At 39.2% G+C, this 18,108-nt stretch overlaps 1 protein-coding gene across 1 annotated transcript in view; it reads right to left on the reverse strand.

Moving 5' to 3' along the window:
* Positions 1–93: 93 nt before the first annotated feature.
* The window catches only part of aldh1l2 (aldehyde dehydrogenase 1 family, member L2), a 49,509-nt gene continuing 31,494 nt past the window's right edge, over positions 94–18,108 (reverse strand). The window contains exons 9-23 of the mRNA XM_083907212.1: positions 17,791–17,882; positions 17,027–17,174; positions 16,276–16,395; positions 16,054–16,181; positions 9,811–9,961; positions 9,649–9,719; positions 9,429–9,534; positions 8,572–8,659; positions 6,305–6,398; positions 6,111–6,210; positions 5,507–5,605; positions 5,223–5,388; positions 3,455–3,560; positions 3,167–3,366; positions 94–3,085 (exon numbers count right to left, since the gene is read on the reverse strand). Of these exons, the coding sequence (XP_083763338.1) occupies positions 3,030–3,085; positions 3,167–3,366; positions 3,455–3,560; positions 5,223–5,388; positions 5,507–5,605; positions 6,111–6,210; positions 6,305–6,398; positions 8,572–8,659; positions 9,429–9,534; positions 9,649–9,719; positions 9,811–9,961; positions 16,054–16,181; positions 16,276–16,395; positions 17,027–17,174; positions 17,791–17,882 (1,725 nt within the window). The 3' untranslated portion in view covers positions 94–3,029. The remainder of the gene's footprint in view (positions 3,086–3,166; positions 3,367–3,454; positions 3,561–5,222; positions 5,389–5,506; positions 5,606–6,110; positions 6,211–6,304; positions 6,399–8,571; positions 8,660–9,428; positions 9,535–9,648; positions 9,720–9,810; positions 9,962–16,053; positions 16,182–16,275; positions 16,396–17,026; positions 17,175–17,790; positions 17,883–18,108) is intronic.

Below are 18,108 nucleotides of genomic sequence, written 5' to 3' on the forward strand. Positions count from 1 at the left end.
AGTATGGTCTTCACATACCGGAAAGGATGTCAGTCTTCTTCGTTTATGTAGAAAGGGAAACATTTTGGTTGGTTTTGCCCTTTGGGACTGCTGTAGAAACACTGCAGCACAAAATGGTTACTACTCAGGTGTAGCATAATTATAATAATAATTTTGACCAATAAATCCCTCCAAATATTACACACTGGACTTTTAATTAACTTCCAATGACACGGTGAATAAACAGCAGCAGCATCACACATTAATAGTCAAACTGAATTTAATTCAGCATGGCATCACATGACTGGCTGTAAACAGACCTTTTTTTTTCTTACAAAAGTGTGGCATCATCAAACACTTGTTGCTTGCATAGCCCGTGCTGACTTCACTGACACATGGGACAAATAGAAAATTTCACAACTACTTCATTTTAGTGACGCATAAAAACTTCACATCTTCCGTGAATATAATATTGTGTCATAAAAATAGTATAGTAGTGTCTCTGTCCGACAGAAAATGTCCACAAAATATAATCCTTTTTTTTCATAAGGCGTTAAAAAAAAGAAACTTTTCCATCTTTAGTTTGACTGAACCCAATTAATTTGGGTGTGACTATATAGAAATCATTTATTAAAGTATGTCAACCATTTTCCACTGTACTGTTTGCGAGTGACATTTCATTCACGTTTGCAAGGGATATGTTAATGACAAATTGAATTCCGCATGTTCTGCTTCAATAGATTTTTGTTTGCTTTAATAATGGCCTGAAAATCATTGTCAATGTCAGGAAATCGATATAATCAATGGCGACCTTGAGTGTCTTGAAAGGCGCCTTAAATATAATGCATTATTATTATTATTATTATTATTATTATTATTAATAATGTAAATATACTGTATACTTATATGTCGAGTATGAGTTCGGGATGGGAACGAGTATTCCATACTTTGCTTTATTATAAAAACTTGATCCACTATATTAAAAAGATACAAAACTACTTTTTGTCTTTGACTACTTAATTTGTGGTGCATCTATTATCACAAGGTGGCTGCAGCAGTAAGCATTTAGTTATGATGCTTTTATGACTCCTGGTGCTTTTTTTCGTACCTGTTGGCGAGGTTCCAAACAAGCTGAGCCGATACTAAAATGTGACGTCAACAGTCCAGCAAGAACACCGACAAGAATCTAACTGAAAAAAGGTCAAAAGATCAGCTAAAAAGACTTAAAAATTCTGAAAACTTGCGTTAATCTCCAACATTTAGCAAGGACATTTCTAAAAAACTTAACAGTGGAGTCTGGACTGTGCTGCTGAAAGCTGGTGATTGTGAGCCGAATTGCAACCGGTTCAGCCACATTTCAGCTCAGTGATTCAGTAAATTGAAAAGAACCGATTTCAATTGACTAAAAAGAGACACAAACACACTAGTTTGTGTGTTTGTGTCGTGAATATAACTATGTCGCCGCAATAATGTGCAGCCGTGCTATTATGAGCCCGCCCATGTTGAGGAGGTACTATGAAGTAATGGAAAATAACCAAACAAAGTGGAGTAGAGCCAAGAAGTGCTAGAACTGTATAATGGAAGATGACCCACTCCAGAGTATAAGGGGCTTAAGTAACAAAGACATTTTTTTCTTTTCTTTTTTTAATTTACAGGTGATAAATATAAATGAATGAAAATATCATTTAACATTTCTGTGTTTCCTCTCTTAATTTTAACACACTGGATGTTGCAGATGAGTGTAAATTAAATGATTACAAACCTTGAAATAGATAAAAATGAATATTTCCTATGTATTATTGCTACATCAAAGACTGGCACGTTTTAAATGACCAACTCTATTTGTGATTGATATTCTGCATTATCTCAACGATGATCCACTCAGGGGTCTATTTAACATATCTTAAAATATATATAAATAAAACTAATAAGAGTACCTTAAAATATATAAAAGAAGTAGTAGTGTGTTCTTGAGTGTGTTGGTACACTGTGAATGGGGGGAATTCCAGCACTGCTGCCAAGTTACTCTTAATGCACCAATTGATGAATCCACTAGTCAAACGGTTTACCACATCTAACAGGTTCACTAAGCATGTGAAGATTATTTTGTAGTATTATAGTACAGCACAGTACAGTACAGTACTATGGATACGTTTGCTACCTAAAGCTCAGGTCTGTAATTTTTTTCTGAAAAGATTTTTATCATATCTTTTTTTAAATCCTCTTCACATGTTCATCATTAAAACAAGTTATCTAAAGATAAATAAAAGTTTCCCCCTGCATCCCTGGCAATACTTAACATGACAAATCATGACACAGAATGATTGGCTGATGTACCCGTCTGTGACAAAATGACCCGCCTACTTCTTCCCAACAAGCTGGTGATAGCAAACAGAAAACACAAAAGTTCCACTGCAGACAACTACTTCATGTGTTTTAGGGGCGGGGTTTTTGCAAGATTGCTGATGGGAGGAGGCGGGTGCATGAGGTACATTTTGTAGTGTGCTAATGCTAGCTTTTCCACACTTACTGACCTGAGCTTTAACGTGTCACATATAAGTTCAGATTCATGGACCATGATGTTTTCTACACAGCAAATTAAAGAGTTTAAAAAAGATATAGATATAACATTTATAAGATTCTTAAATTCTGGTTTCAGGTGGAAGTTTGGGAGAGTGTTGTGCGGTGACTCCTTTATGGAACCTTGATGTCACAGTTAGGGGCAGCTCAGCTGTGAGAGGCAGCATCCAAGCTGATGGTTGAATGGTTTTTATGTAAAACGCAAGTAAAAAAAAAAAAAAAAAATTCCCGTCCCGTATCCATGACAGGCGAGAGACGACAGGCAACATTGTCCAAACTGTGGCCCACCCACACACACACACGCGCGCGCGCACACACACACACTAACAACCACCTTTCACTCCCACAGTCAAACACATAAGACAAATAGACACAGACACACACTGTTCAAATGAAGATGCATGTGAAGCAGACAGAAGAGTCCTCTCCTCTTCCTGTGTGAGTCAGAGTTCTGAGGGAGAGTCTGGCTTTCAGTACTCCACAGTCACTGCTTTGGTCTTGAGGTATTCCAGGAGAGCATCCTCTCCTATGAACAAAACAGACAACAAAAAGTGTCAGTCTAACTGTTATGGTCAAAGATGATTGATCTGCAGTCACTTTGTCTCACCAAGGTCTTTGCCGAAGCCCGACTGTTTAAAGCCTCCAAAAGGCGAAGCCACATCGGTCTTATTATAAGTGTTGACGAACACGGTTCCCGCTTCCAGACGCTCGCTCACGTACATGGCCTTGTTGATGTCGCGGGTGAAGACTCCAGAGGCCAGGCCGTACTCTGTGTCGTTGGCTCTCTGCAGCACGCCTTCCACATCACTGGGATTGAGGAAAAGAGCACAGAGAATAAAAGAGTTAGGGACTCAAACTGTATGAAGCCCCACAGGATGATTTTTTTAAGATTTACCCGTTTTTGAATTTGGACACCACCATGATGGGGCCAAAGGACTCCTCTTTGGCGAGGAACATGTGGTCCTCCACACCAGTGAACACAGTGGGCTCCATGAAAAAACCTGAGGGAAAATAGCCACAGTGAGGATGATTTTCTGTGATTAGGAGTGGGTGATATGACCTTAAAGTAGAACTCTGAAAGCAGCATGTTTACACTAATTTAACAGCTTAAGAGTCATTGTGATGGGGGGGGGGGGGGGCTGTGCATCAATGGTGAGCTTTTACAACAGTGAAGAATAAAGAGGTAGACAATGGATGGATGTTTACGGCAGTGTCATAAAATTATGTACTCCCAAACTATAGGGGGAGATCCATAGAGAAAAGGTTTTCATTTAATCGTTTATATATATTTATGGACAAAAACACATTGAAAATGTTGAAAAATGTCTTAAAGAAGAAAGGCAAACTCAACAGGTGAAAAGCTATGACCCACATAAATATACTGTAGTGTGGCAGTCACATCTGACCTCGAAATTTCATTGTGTAATGTCGGATGTATAATGACAATAAAGATGATTTAAAGGTCCCATATTATACCCTATTAACCCAAGTTAAACTAGGTCCTGATGCCCTAATGAACATGTCTGTGTCATGCTTTAGTCAAAATATCATAATTATGAAGCACAATAGCAGTTCAATAACCCTGCCAAAACAGCCTTTTTTGAACGCTCGGCTTTGTGCCTGGTCATTTACATGTGAATGAGACCCAGGTAAATACACATCCACTGCTTCCAGGGGAGTGTCGATCTAACTTAATATCCACAGCCATACTGTCACCACTTATCACCTATTGTCATGCACCGTCGTCACAACCCCTGCTCCATATACCCCATAGTAATGTCTGTTTACCCGTTTTACTGAGTTTCACCGTAATGCATAGAGTGACCACGATTTTGGCTTCTCACGATCACAAAAACATTAAAATCGAAGAAAAACGATTAATGCGCCGCGCCACACATGCGTGTATGTTTCCCATGCTAGAAAAAGACCCTGAACGCACCAGTGTTACTGCGGCTGAAAGTGACGTGATCCACACACGTCACTTGACAACACGAGGAGAGAACGTGGAAACACGACAGAAAGGCAGCCTTTGGTTGAGAAGAAATGTAGGACAACATCTACATCTTTCTGCAGTGCTTTCAAACGCGTGCTCCTCATATCACCGATCCACACATGCCACTCGCTAACCGCAGGCACTTTACTGGTGCGTTCAAGGTGTCCCTCCAGCATAGGAATTTACACACAAGATCAACAACAAAGGGCTTGTGAAGCTTGTGAACATTTTTTAAAATATATCCACTGGACACACAAGTCCTCTGAGGCTAGAAGTTTGTGTAAAACACTGTGCTCCGCTGTGCAGTCACTCTTCCTCCTTGCCTGCACTCCGTACAGGGACAAGGGGGAGCTATGGTGGAGCTGTGAAGTACTCTGCCTGGCGGGGTGCCAACATTCACGGTGAAATGTCCGCACTGTCGTCACTTGGTTGGGAGGTGTAAACATCGCATGTTTTATCGCCTATACTTACACAAAGTGGAACCACTAAAACATGACTGAGTCTTGTTTTTTCACATTTTGGGGACTGGTATGGCCCCCTGAGTCCCAAATATAAGTACTAAAAGATTTAAAAGTTGATTTTACACAATAGGGGACCTTTAATTTCCCTTTGGTGGGCTCTTCTGTGTATAAATCTGAGGACAGAGGCTTGGTGTGTTCGTTGGTCCTACCTGGCCTGTCCACCTGTCTGCCTCCGTACACCAGCGTGGCTCCCTCCTTCACTCCGATTTCACAGTACTCCAGCAACTTGTCCATGTGAGCTTTGTGATTCTGTGGCCCGTGGTCTGTGGAGCGATCCAGAGGGTCTCCAATCTTCATCTTCTTGATCTCCTCCACCTGGGGTGAGCCAGTGAGGAGAAAATGTCAGGCTTGGTTTCATAGCTCTTCAGCCAGTTTGTGTGTGTGTGGGGGGGGAGGGGGGTTCCACATGTAGTGACAACTTTGTTCTACTCACCACTCGGCTGATGAACTCATCATGTATGGACTCCTCCACAAACAGACGACCAGCAGCAATGCAATTCTCGCCTTTGTTGAAATATACAGAGCTCATGCCCTGAGGAGACAGACAGACCACATTATCCCCAGATGTGTTTTTCACTTGTTAACAAAGATTTGAATCTTCTCTCCTTTTGTTTTTATATATTTTCTTCATCCCACAATTGAAAGACATGCGATCAGCAATGGTGGATTAGTTGTAGAGCAAGTCGTCTTTCAAACGAGGGTTGCAATGGGTGCCTGGCCGATATAATTAATCTAAAATTACTCCAGTCAGCTGAGTGAATGGGTATGAAAACAGTCTGACAGAACAAAGTGTACAGATGTGCTGTATGAATTTATGAATGGGTGGTCATTAAGACTATAAAAATGTTCCAAATATACACATTTTGTATAGTTTTGTATAGTTACAGTTTGTGTAGGTGTAAAAAATCAGTTTGATATAAAACATTATCAAATTGTTGTGTGTTGTTCTCAGCTGCTAAACCAATAGCAATATTAAGTGTGTTTACTTCATGAAGAGTGTGTAAAGTTCCTACAAACACCCTCCCTCTGTCTCTCACCATTCGAACAGCCTTGTCTAAGTCACAGTCACTGAAGATGATGAGAGGCGACTTCCCTCCCAGCTCCAGAGAAACCTTCTTCAAGTTACTGAGTGCACAGCTGCAACATGGCAAAGAGAAAGAGAATTGAAAAAAAAAAAAAAAAAAACTATTTTACTTATAAAGCCAACAACAGTGAATCAGCTGGGTCAAACCTCTTCATGATCTGTTTGCCGATCGGTGTGGAGCCCGTGAAGCCCAGCTTGCGTATGTCAGGGTGATCGGACAGGCGCTGTCCCACCATCCCACCTGGAGGACAGTGAGGGATGAAGTGGGGCGGATTAAGAATATGTTAGTAACATGTTAGGAACTAGGGCTAGGCGATATATCGATATTTACGATATATCGATATATTTTTTAAATGCGATATGGAATTAGACCATATCGCGTATATCGATATAGTTCAAATTATCGCTGTGATCCTTGCTCCAGACAAGCCGCTGACCGGAGCTCTCTGCACTGCTCCTCTTGCCCCGCCCCTCTTTCATGCACAGAGAGGGGAGGGGCAGGAACAGACACTCCCATTCACATGGAGAAAGCAGCAACATCTGCCGAGCGTGCGGAGGAGAGCATCTGGGTTAGTAAAAGAAAAAGCAGTGGCTCAATCATTTCTAGATGGTTTGGATACAAATCATCGGATGAGCAACAAAACCACGCTATATGTAGGGAGTGCCATAAGCACGTTGCAGCCAGTGATGGAAGCAATACGAATCTTTTTCACCACTTAAAAACGTGGCACAAAGTGCAATATGCAGAGTGTGTGAAACTGCGCGCTGCAGAAGCCACAGGCGCAAGCCGTCCACAACCCGACAAAACTCCAGACAAGTGGTGTGCAATAACAAAAGCGGTGTCCTTTCACATTGCCAAAGACACATTAATGAAAAGCTAATGAAGACGATGGACCCGAGATATGAGCTTCCCAGTCGCAACTATTGTACACGAGAAGCACTGCCGCATGTACAGTGACGTCAGACAGTCTTGCAAACCGGCTCGCTAACGTCACCCATTTAGCGTCGACCAGCGATATGTGGTCAAGCAGCACATGTGACAGCACTACGGTTTATCAAAGTAAAATAAAAGAGGGGGAAATGTTTATTGAGTTCCTGCTCTGTTTCTTGTGCAACTGGTTGAGACTGTTCAGATAAGTTAACAAAAAGGAAAAGGTAATCTGAAGCTGATGTTTAAAAATGTTTTTCTTAAAATGAGCACTTTATTTTGTTGTCTCATTATATATAAATGCTGTCCTTTACTAGGGTTTGTCATATTTTGTTCTTTCATAAGAGAAGAAAATCTGTAATTTGATTTTCAAAAGCCATTTATAGTTGTCCAACTAAAACATTTTGGTATTGTACTTTTCTCATATACACATATTTATTTCAGAAAAAGATTGGCCTATTTTATAAGTTATATTTATTTAAGATATTTTTTTTATTTAAATGTGCACCTTATGGAGCTTTGATTTTATAAAAGGCACTCCTGTTGTTATACATTGTTTATGTTTTCATTTTATTATTATATGAGTAGTTTTCAATAAAACTACTCATATTTGGCTTTGACTTTGACTGAACATTTCATTTCACAGCTCTCACTTTGCGGAAAAAATATAGAGATATATATCGTATAACCAAAATATATCGAGATATGACTTTTGGTCCATATCGCCCAGCCCTATTAGGAACCATGATAAAGTATTTCCTCCTCTGTTTTTCACCATACATAACATTTCTCAAGATATTTCTTCGATGTGTAATCCCTCTGCTACAGGTCTTTAATGATGAGATACCGAGAAACTGTAGAGGAACATAAAAGACTAACACAAACTTTATTTCCATACCAATTTGTAAGAAAAAAAAACTATTTATTCAAGTAAACACACTGCAATATAAAGTATCCAGCAATGTTGTTTCAAATGAGAGGCAGAACCAAATATAAAAATATTACATGAAGTCAAACTATTGAATACTTGTTGTGAAAATGTTGAAACATATAGTAATATACATTGAATAGGCTCAAACATGTATAAGAATGATTAATCCTTGCATTATACTATAATCAATTTAAGTAAATGAAAATATATTAAAACTAGTACTGAATCATACAGTACATAGCATAACTGATTGATTGTATATAGATTTAGTAAGGAAAAGGGGTCAAGTAAGATTTTTGATTGATAAATGAACCTAAATCATCAAATCCCACCCCAATCATAATGACAATTTTAGAGCAAAAAATTGTCAATATTGAAACATATGGCACTTTAGATCTATGAAGCAGTAATAACCAGATACTGATCCACATTTAAGTATCAGATGAGATATGTACACTTTCATATTTTCCTTGCCCTAAAGAAAAAACAGTTGTCAAGAAAATGGCAAGGGGTCAGTGTTTATATATTTATATGTACATGGTGAGTGCCTCTTACCTGAGCCTGGCAAAATGTTGATAACTCCTTTGGGAATACCAGCTTTCACTGACAGCTCAGCGAACTTCAGTGCTGTTAGGGGAGTGACCTGTAAGTATATATATGTATGAGGTATATTTTGTGGTTAATTGTCCAAAAGCAATCAAGCAAACAGAAAAAGTAATCCTGTCTGCCTATCTCGCTCTGATGGAAAAAAAATATGGTAACTGGTCAGGTGCATTCTGGTCCCTTACCAGTCTTCTGACCAAAATAGCAAGAGATGCCCACACTATGCCCAAACCAATCATTAAGCAAAGTAATCAGAGAAGACAGACTTCATCCCATTCACTGATGAAGTAATATCAAAAACTAGCAGAGCTAAACTATCAATTTATTCATTTTCTGCCACTTTATCCTCCACATGAAAGTCATTGGGGGCGCTGGTGCCAATCCCAGCTGACATAGGGCAAAAGGTGGGGTACATCCTGGACCCAACTTCTTGGTGCTAAGTCAAGAGTGCTAACCACTCCAACCACCATCACCACCAACCGTCACTATCAATTTAATTCTAAAATAAAAACAAAAATATAAAGCACTTTCTTCAGCGCCAACTGGATACCCTTCTTGACAAAACCCTATTTAGCCCAAATTTCCCTGGCTTGGGAACAATACAAGTAGTACACTGGGCTATGGGGATTGGTACCTTGCTCAGGGTTACCCCGGCCCTTGACAAAGGGCTGTCCAAAGTAATACTAAACACTGATAATCAAAAATCTTCTGAAATTGCTAATAATACTATCAAAAACTAATTTGCAAACAACATACAATTGGCTAAATATATGTACATATATATGTTTGCATATATGGTATATATTCACCTGAGCAGGTTTAAGCACAAGTGTGTTTCCAGCAGCGAGGCAGGCTGCACTCTTCCATGCCAGCATCATGAGAGGGTAGTTCCATGGAATGACGATGGCACACACACTGTCACAGACAAAAAAAAGAAAACAGAAAACACAATTTTGCATTTAGTAAAAACCAAAAGAAACGCACAACTTCTCGACTCCAATTGCACAGTGTGACGGGTGGTGATTTTACCCCAGAGGTTCTTTCTTGGTAAAGGTCAGATTGCGGTTGGGTCTGGCCTGGTTGATGGGGATGGTCTTGCCCTGCAGACAGACAAACAGTGTAGGTTTCTGTGTCCAATAACTGGGAATTATTAACCACCCAAAGTGTGCAAGAGTGTCAATAAAAACTGACCTGGATCTTGTCACACCAGCCAGCGAAGTAACGGAAGGTCTGGATGGACATGCCTACATGGGTCTTCAGGGCCAGTGTGTACACGGCACCTGAGTCGATGGACTCAATGGTGGCCAGCTCCTCCTGGTGTTCCTCCATCAGGTCAGCAATCCTAGAGGAGAGGAGGACAGAGACCAAGGGAGTTAGGAGGATCTTGTAATGTAGCAAACATTTTAATATATGGATATTATATCTATATCATGACATGAGACAATACATGGCCTTAGATTATGTGATAAGGCAACTCTGAAGACTTTTCCTGACTTTAAAGGCTGTTGAAATGATAATCATTATATTGAACAAATTAGTGAAATACATAAAATATTATGAAGCAGTTTTTATTGATTAAAAAATACACAGAATCGACAAAATTACGAATCTTACCATATTTATAGTCAATTTATATGTTTCTAACATACCTAGATATACTTCATATAACATTGAGAAACCAGAAAAATAAAGCTGGTATTACCTGAAATTTAAGGTAATAGGAGCATTTAAAGATCATGTAATAGATCATAAACCGTAGATATGTTATTTAAAAGTGCAATTACAGTGTATTGTCACTCTCAAACATCTCAAAAGAAGCATTTTCATGAATCTAGAGACAACAACCTTTATTTCTGATGGTTAAAAGCGTATTATGGTCAAAGGTGATGTGAGAGTTCCATGAGCTTAAATCTACAAAAATGTGTTTGTGACTATGTTTCATGTGAGAGAAGACAGAAGTTAATTTCCTGTCCCAATAAGCAGCCAAACGACTTTTACATTTGTTTTTCGAATAAAAGCAACATAGCTGTCTATATTTCTTGATACGGTATGCACAGTACTTGTGATACACACAATATTCCACATTTACTTTTCATCTATGGCCTAATAATGCACTCGACCCTCCATAACACTGTAATGTTAAATTTAGGGCTGCAACTATCAATTATTTTCACAATGGATCAATCTGACTATTATTTTCTCGATGAATTCAGTCCATAAAATGTCAAGATTTTGAAAAGCGTTGATCAATATTTCCTCACTGCAGTTGTCCAAAATAAACCATATTTAAGCCAAAATAACCTTTTCCTATCTTTACATTTGACTTCAGAGTGGAGGAGCAACTTTAAGCTTGACACAAATATTAAGGTGATTCATATCATGATATATTGTATATCAATATCATATCATATATACAAAAAAAGTGTTCTAACAATAATAATGATAATAATAGTGACATGAAAAGATTCCATATCACCAATATCATCGATATTTTGTCCCACCTCTATTGGACAAAGTGGGATGTTTGTTACCAGTGCTGAGAGGTGTTGCAGAGGTATTAATAGATAAAATAAGTACACAATAGACTGAATCAAGTAAACTGCTGGTGCTTTATAAAAGCTAGGGCTTATAAAATATAGAACTAGTCAAAGGTACTTTTTCAAAAAAAAGAAAAAAAGGACACTGCATTTTGCTTTTTTTTTCCTCCCCATGTTGTCCATGTGGGCCACCAGGGCCATGTCATCAGCATATTTAAAAAGACTCATTCCCTCCCTGCTACAGGTGATGTTGTTGGTGTAGGCAGAGAACAGAATCGGGGATAAAAAACATCCTTGTGGGAGCCCTGTGTTCAAAACCAGTTTACTGGACTTAAAACCATATAAAAACACCTGCTGTGGTCTTTTATCCATAAAATCAGAGTTGGGTGGATATGTAGGTTCAGGAGCCAGTGCAGCAGAGTGTCAGTGTTTACAGTGTGTTAAAAGGACTAGAGGTAGCCGGCTGCCTCTCCTCCTCAGTCTGTTTCTTATGCCCCCTCTGGACCCTCTTTTTCTCCAGATGCGTTTTCGCTTTTGATCGTGAAATATCTGACGAGGAATATTGCCAGTAGGGAGGGGTGCATGTGTTGGCACCGGCATATTCTGGCCGAGCTCCAACAGGTGGCTCTGTGAATACGATAGCCTACCTGTGGTGGTGGTGAATGGCTGTGCCGGTGGTAAACAATGTCCGTTTTCTGGCCATAGAGCAGTTACAATGAGCCAGAGGCCAAGCAAATAAAGTGCTGTTGTTGTTAGCTGTCTGTTGAAGCAGTCCATTTTCACAAAAACACACAAAACTACTAAACGCCCCCTACTAAAATATACGGTGCACCTACCATGACGTGACGGCGTTGTATTGTTTCAAAAATTAAAATAAAGTGCAGTAGCCTACATGGAAGAGAGTTAAACCATGTTTAAAAAATGTAAATACTCTTTCACTACTCCCAGAGACTTTCATCTTGGGAGAGATGGCCTCAGTGCCACAATTTCCATCTAGATGAGAAAGCGGTTGTCAAAGAAACACTGCTAGAGATGTCTTTTCAGTATTTAATGAAATATACTGTTTAGTAGGGCTGTAATGATATGTGTATCGAAATCGCGATACCCTGCTACCGGGGGCAGCGTCAGACGCAGCGACAAAAGCGCCATAAAACCATGTCTAACTTTAACAAACACAGACATGCTGCATACCTACCCACAGAAAGGTCAGAAACTCGCATATAAACCATTCTCATGTTCACCAAACACAGTTAAAACACCGATGGATCAAACCGCAGGAGTGGAAAAAACCCGTTCCAGCGCACACATTGAAACGCGGCACCGGAGCGTCAGCGTGATTATGTAAACAGCGGAGAATTCACAGATTCTAACGGTACCTTTTTTTTTAATCACTCTACGAACAAGATTCACGGATCCAGCCCCAAAATAAGAGTAAAACAACAACTGACTTTTAAGAAATACAAGCGGAAATGTTGTCTTACCTTTGCTGTTTTTCAAAACAAATTATTTTCACTGAAACAAAACTGCTTCTCATGAAGAACTACACTTCCCAGCATGCTTTGGGGACAAATCCCAGTCTGATTGATCATTTACTTCGTATTTTTCAACAGTATTATTTTGTTACAGAAAAGAGAGAAATCTTTGGTTATTTATTTATTTATGTTCAAATCTGTTCAGTTTTCCAAAATATTTGTTATTAAATGTTACATTAAGTTGCTATATAAGTAAATGTTGTTTAAATAAAATGTTTTTTAAATTAAAAAAAACATGGAATGTATCGAACCGTTGGTCAAAAATCGTGATACAAATCGAATCGTGAGTTTGTGTATCGTTGTTGATTCTAAAACTGTTTAGTTTTAGAATCAATGTGTCAATTATTTTCTCGATTAATCTATTTTTTTATTTATTATAATATTTTTTGTCCATAAAATATAGTGAACCTCTTCTTCCCTGGAACCTCTTTTTGGAGTCCCTGTTCGAAAACGACATGCCCAAACTAAATAGAGTAAATCTTTGCAGTTACAAGCTCTATGTGGATGATCTTGGTATCAAAATAAAGATAACACTTGTGATTCCACCAGGGTGTAAGTTTCACTGTAGATGCCACTGTGTCAGAGTAAATGCACATGAAACACAGCATAAATGAAGGTTTTTTTTTCTCTCGCCTAAAAAAATATTGCATTTTAAAGCAAATATCACTTTTAAAATATGCAGTAGGAGCTTAAAAACATTTGGAGGTCATGTAACAACATGTGGACATGAGCTGTGCAAAGTCTGATACTGCTGAAGTGAAGCAGAGTGAAATTACAGAGGTTTTAGTAAAGAGATGTCTCGGCACCAACTGTGACATTTTCTTAGGTACCAAATTATTAAAACCCATTTAATTTAATTTACATGTCACTATTGGTCTAAAAAGTAGTATAATAACTCACTGTAAATGTAAATGTAATGCTCCCTGTGCGATGCGTAATAACAACTCTGCAGCGTCCTCAGTTACGCAGCGCCATAGCTCTGGCTTACCTTGGTCAATTTGGGTGATTGACAGCTCGTTTTAAACCTCTAAATTGGTGGAATCAGGCTTCGGTCTCCAAATGCGTGTGAAACACTTCATTAGCGAGTCAAAAGGACATAAATGCATATGACGCATTTGTGCAGATATTTGCCCTTCTCTAATCAGAACGATCTAATGTCGCTCTGGAATTATCAATCAGACCGGGAATAGTCCCAAAAACATGCTGGAAAGTGTATTTCTTCATTAGAAGTGTTAGAAGTTTTGTTCCGGTGAAGATAACTGGTTTTGATAAACAGCAAAGGTAAGACAACCTTTCTGCTTTTCTTGAAAGACAGTTGTTGTTTTGCTCTTATTTTGATAATTGTTCATATTTGGATCCGTGAATCTTGGTCGTAGAGTGACAAAAATGGTACCGCTGAAATCTGTGGATTCTCCGCTGTCCAGCTGACACGTTTTTTTTGTTTACATAATCGCGCTAACGCTCCGGTGCCGCTTTTCAATGTGTGCGTAATGTGGGAATAGGTTTTTTCTGCTCCTGCGGGTTTGATCCATCGGTGTTTTAACTGTGTTTGGTGAACATAAGAATGGTTTGGAGCTTTTAGCTGAGTTTCTGACCTTTCTGTGGATATGCATGTCTGTGTTAGATATGGTTTTATGACGCTTTTGTCGCTGCATGTGAAGCTGCGAAGAAGATGTTAAAATGTCGATCAGTGTTTATCATACCTGGAACCTAGTTTTAATGTTTTTTTTCCCGATTGTAAAAATGAGTCTCTAAAGTAACGCTAAACTTTAAAAACAGAGGCACACACGCAGTACACAGGTACGCTGGTTATATGTAGCGCTGCTCTTTTCCTTTAATAAACAGACCGCTCCAGTTCCACTGTAGGCGCGCTAAACGACACTCAAGGAGCTAACGGAGCTAAATGGTAAATGGTGCATGTACTTCCGTGAAAAACTTATTTTAACAATCGGGAAGCACGTAAACATGACGTTACGCGCATATTTTCCGCGCCAGTCGTCATGGAAATTCGTCATGCTTTATAACGCTGTTAATGTGCCCAGCAGAGAATTTACTTAAACTTGATAAAACTTACTCGACATCTCCATCCCCCAACCTCTACACGACTTCAGGTGTATGTCATGTGGTACCCGCACTAATCACCATTCAGTGAAGCTTCTCTATAACCCCATCGGGAAGTTGGAGGGTGGGTATTGGGAGGTTATGGGGGTTATTGTTGGGGTTTTCTTTTCCTTTCTTTCTTGACAAGTTCCAGCTTATCTTGAATACATCATGTATAGGGATGTAACGATACACTCAACTCACGACTCGATACGGTTCACGATTTTTTGTTCACGATACAATTTTCTCACAATTATTTTTTTTAATCAAAATGAGCTACAGACAAATTATGACCAAATAAAATGATCTTTTATTCGTAGGAAAAGAATCTTAGAGGTGCTTTCTTTACAGAAACTCTACTGTAAAACAGTTTGTGTCCTCTTATAAAAAGTGCAACTTACATGGTCATCTTAAACAACAAAATACATGAAAAATATCTTCACTCTTTAGAAACACTCTCACAAGTAAAGGCCACATTATACTTCTCCAACTGCATAACCACGGAGACCCCTCGAGCCTTCATACTTCTCTGTCATGGTGACGGATACGCACTGCATTTTCCCGCCCGATCAGTAGGGGTCGCTACGCAAGGTTGTTGTGCTTTTAACTTCAGTGAGCAATGGCGTTCGAGAGAGAAAGACTGTGGAAGCAGAATAACATTGAAACAGTGGCCGTCTCTCACAAGATAATTGAGTCGAGAAATAAGCCATTTAGAGTCTAAACATGTGCTGTGTGTATTAAGATATGACGTATTATAGTTTGGCAGCTGACGAGGTGGCGTAACGTTACCTTGCTTCTCACTGTGGTGGCGGCTAATATGCTGCTGCATGTTGCCGCTATATGTTAGCAGTCTCTTGCAATATTTACATGCTGTTTTGGTTTTGTCTGTCCATTTCTCACCGGTTGTATTTGTGTATATAGGGAATCCAAAATGCTGCCGACCCTCGCCATGTCTTCCCTCGTTCTGTGCCCCGCACCTACGTGACGTAAGTCACCAACCAGTGACTTTTATTTCTAAAAAAAAAAAAAAAGAAGAAAAAGAACATATCCTACTTCTCTCGCAATCGCAATTTATTTTTTCTGTCAACCGGTGCGAATCGTCACGCATTTGTACCGATTTGTAATCGTGTCATGATGCATCGTTAACCCCCCCCCCCCCCAAAACAGACTAATTTTCGGGCCAAAAAAAAGGGAAAAATCACACCCCTGATTAATTATAATATTACATGTAACCCAAACGCAGAACTGTAGGAGGAGGTACTTACTTGTATAGTAGACTTCCTCTGTCTCTGGGGTTCATTCTGCCCCAGGGTCCATTATCAAAAGCTTCTTTGGCAGCTGCAACTGCACAGTCCACATCCCCCACTGAGGCATAGGACACTTTACAGATCACCTGGGTGACGGACATGATGGTCACATGCTGTATTCTTCAAAAGATTCTGGATGTTTGTGTATGCATGGATTCACATGTGACAATGTTCACTCACAGATCCGTCCGTAGGATTGATGGTGTTATACGTCTTTTCATTTTCTGCATCCACAAACTTGCCGTTGATAAAGCACTGGTGCGGCATTTTCAGTGTCATGTTGTTCACGTCTTTGGTTGCCTAGATACAATAGACAGCATTATTAAATTATGTGTGATACACACAGTATTATTATAACTATTACTGAATTACTTTCTACTTTTCTGGCAGTAACTGTTTTGTTTCCATTTCGTCCTGCACTTTGGGGTACCCCAGGGCTCCATTTAAGGTCCACTATCCTTTTTCTATAACTTATCCACCAATATGAGATTATTTATGTTGATATACATGAGGTGTGAATATTTCAGAATCTCACAACTCAATTTTATTCCATTACTTTGGGTCACGCTTTTGTTTCAAAATTGAGTCCTAGAGCTGCTAATTTTAGGGTCTACTCTGCTGTTGTGTGCTAAGTAAAATACTGCTGTCATTAAATCAGAGTATGGAAATTGCAAGACTTGGTAGCTTTTATATTTTGAAAAAAAGCAAAGTAAACACACGCAGATCCAAGAAACAAATTTACATTTAGGCTACACACACACAATTTAAAATGTTCGAATATAAGAATCACAATTTTTACATGAATTGCTTTTTGACACATCTATTGTTATCTCTATACAGTTGACTTTATTATAACTGTGGCACTGTCACACCGAGTGTTGTTTATGCTGATTTATTGTGGAGCACTACAGTTAGTGAAACTCAGACTCACATAGTCGATGACCAGCTCCTCCTCCTGGTCTTCTCCTCTCAGCCTGCGGACAAACATCTGGATAAAGTCCTGGAAGGTGGGGGCCATGTACACGTCTTCATTCTGCAGCTGCACACCAGTGCATTTCTGCTTCACCTCCTCCACCAGCCTGGACATAAAAAACACTCATTTATATTGTAGGGATGTCCCGATCACTCGGTTTCAGACTTTATGTGTGTATATTTATTCTTCTGGCCATTATTTTTGGCCAGAAGTCTTGGAACACCAATAAAACGGTTCCAATAAGATGCGAGTACACGGTGGAACAGCACCTATTAAATGCTGGAAAGTCTTGCAGACATCCACTTCACACCAGAAAACATCTCTCTCTTTGAGCATTAACTAAATAGATCAGATGTAAAGCAAAGCAGCTTTGAGTAATCATCACAACTAGAACAACATAGTTATAGATTTACCATTTATTTTAACTATCAGCAAAAGAAATCATAATATCAAGGACTATTTTATCCTAGATTTAGGCAAAATGACAAATAGACAGAAGAAGTAGTAAAAATAATTAATAAAAATAAAATATTTCCAAGTAAAAATGTTGATAAATTGTCTTTGACTGTCACTGGTAAAGATCATAGATAGTTACACTGGTTATGAATCAGAGAATTGTTTAAGTGGAAGTTCAGCTAAATTATTTGGAACTGATTGGATCTACAGTTTGTTTAGAAAAAACAGCAGGTGGGTAATTTCTGACCAATGTCTGCCTCCCTCACCTGACCACATCCATGGAGGCAGCTCCAGATTTGAAGAAGTCTGTGGTTTCCTCAATGTTGGGCACATTGCTGAGAATGCCTTTCCATATGTTCTATGATTCAAAACGAGAGTTACGGATGTAACTAAGGTTCTATGAATTCTGGATGACCGCCAGAGACGGTATGAAATACCTGGATATCCATCACGCGCATGCGCAGATCGAGACATAATATCAACAAAGTCACGTGACCTGGGTGACACAAGTGACCTGTATAAAGGAGGCTGGCACCCAGAGATCGTCTCCTACAGAATCTTCTCGCCAAGATTCCAAGTGACAA

The sequence above is a fragment of the Microchirus variegatus genome (genome assembly GCF_963457635.1).
Source record: "Microchirus variegatus genome assembly, chromosome: 20".
In the NCBI taxonomy this organism is placed as follows: Eukaryota; Metazoa; Chordata; class Actinopteri; order Pleuronectiformes; family Soleidae; genus Microchirus; species Microchirus variegatus.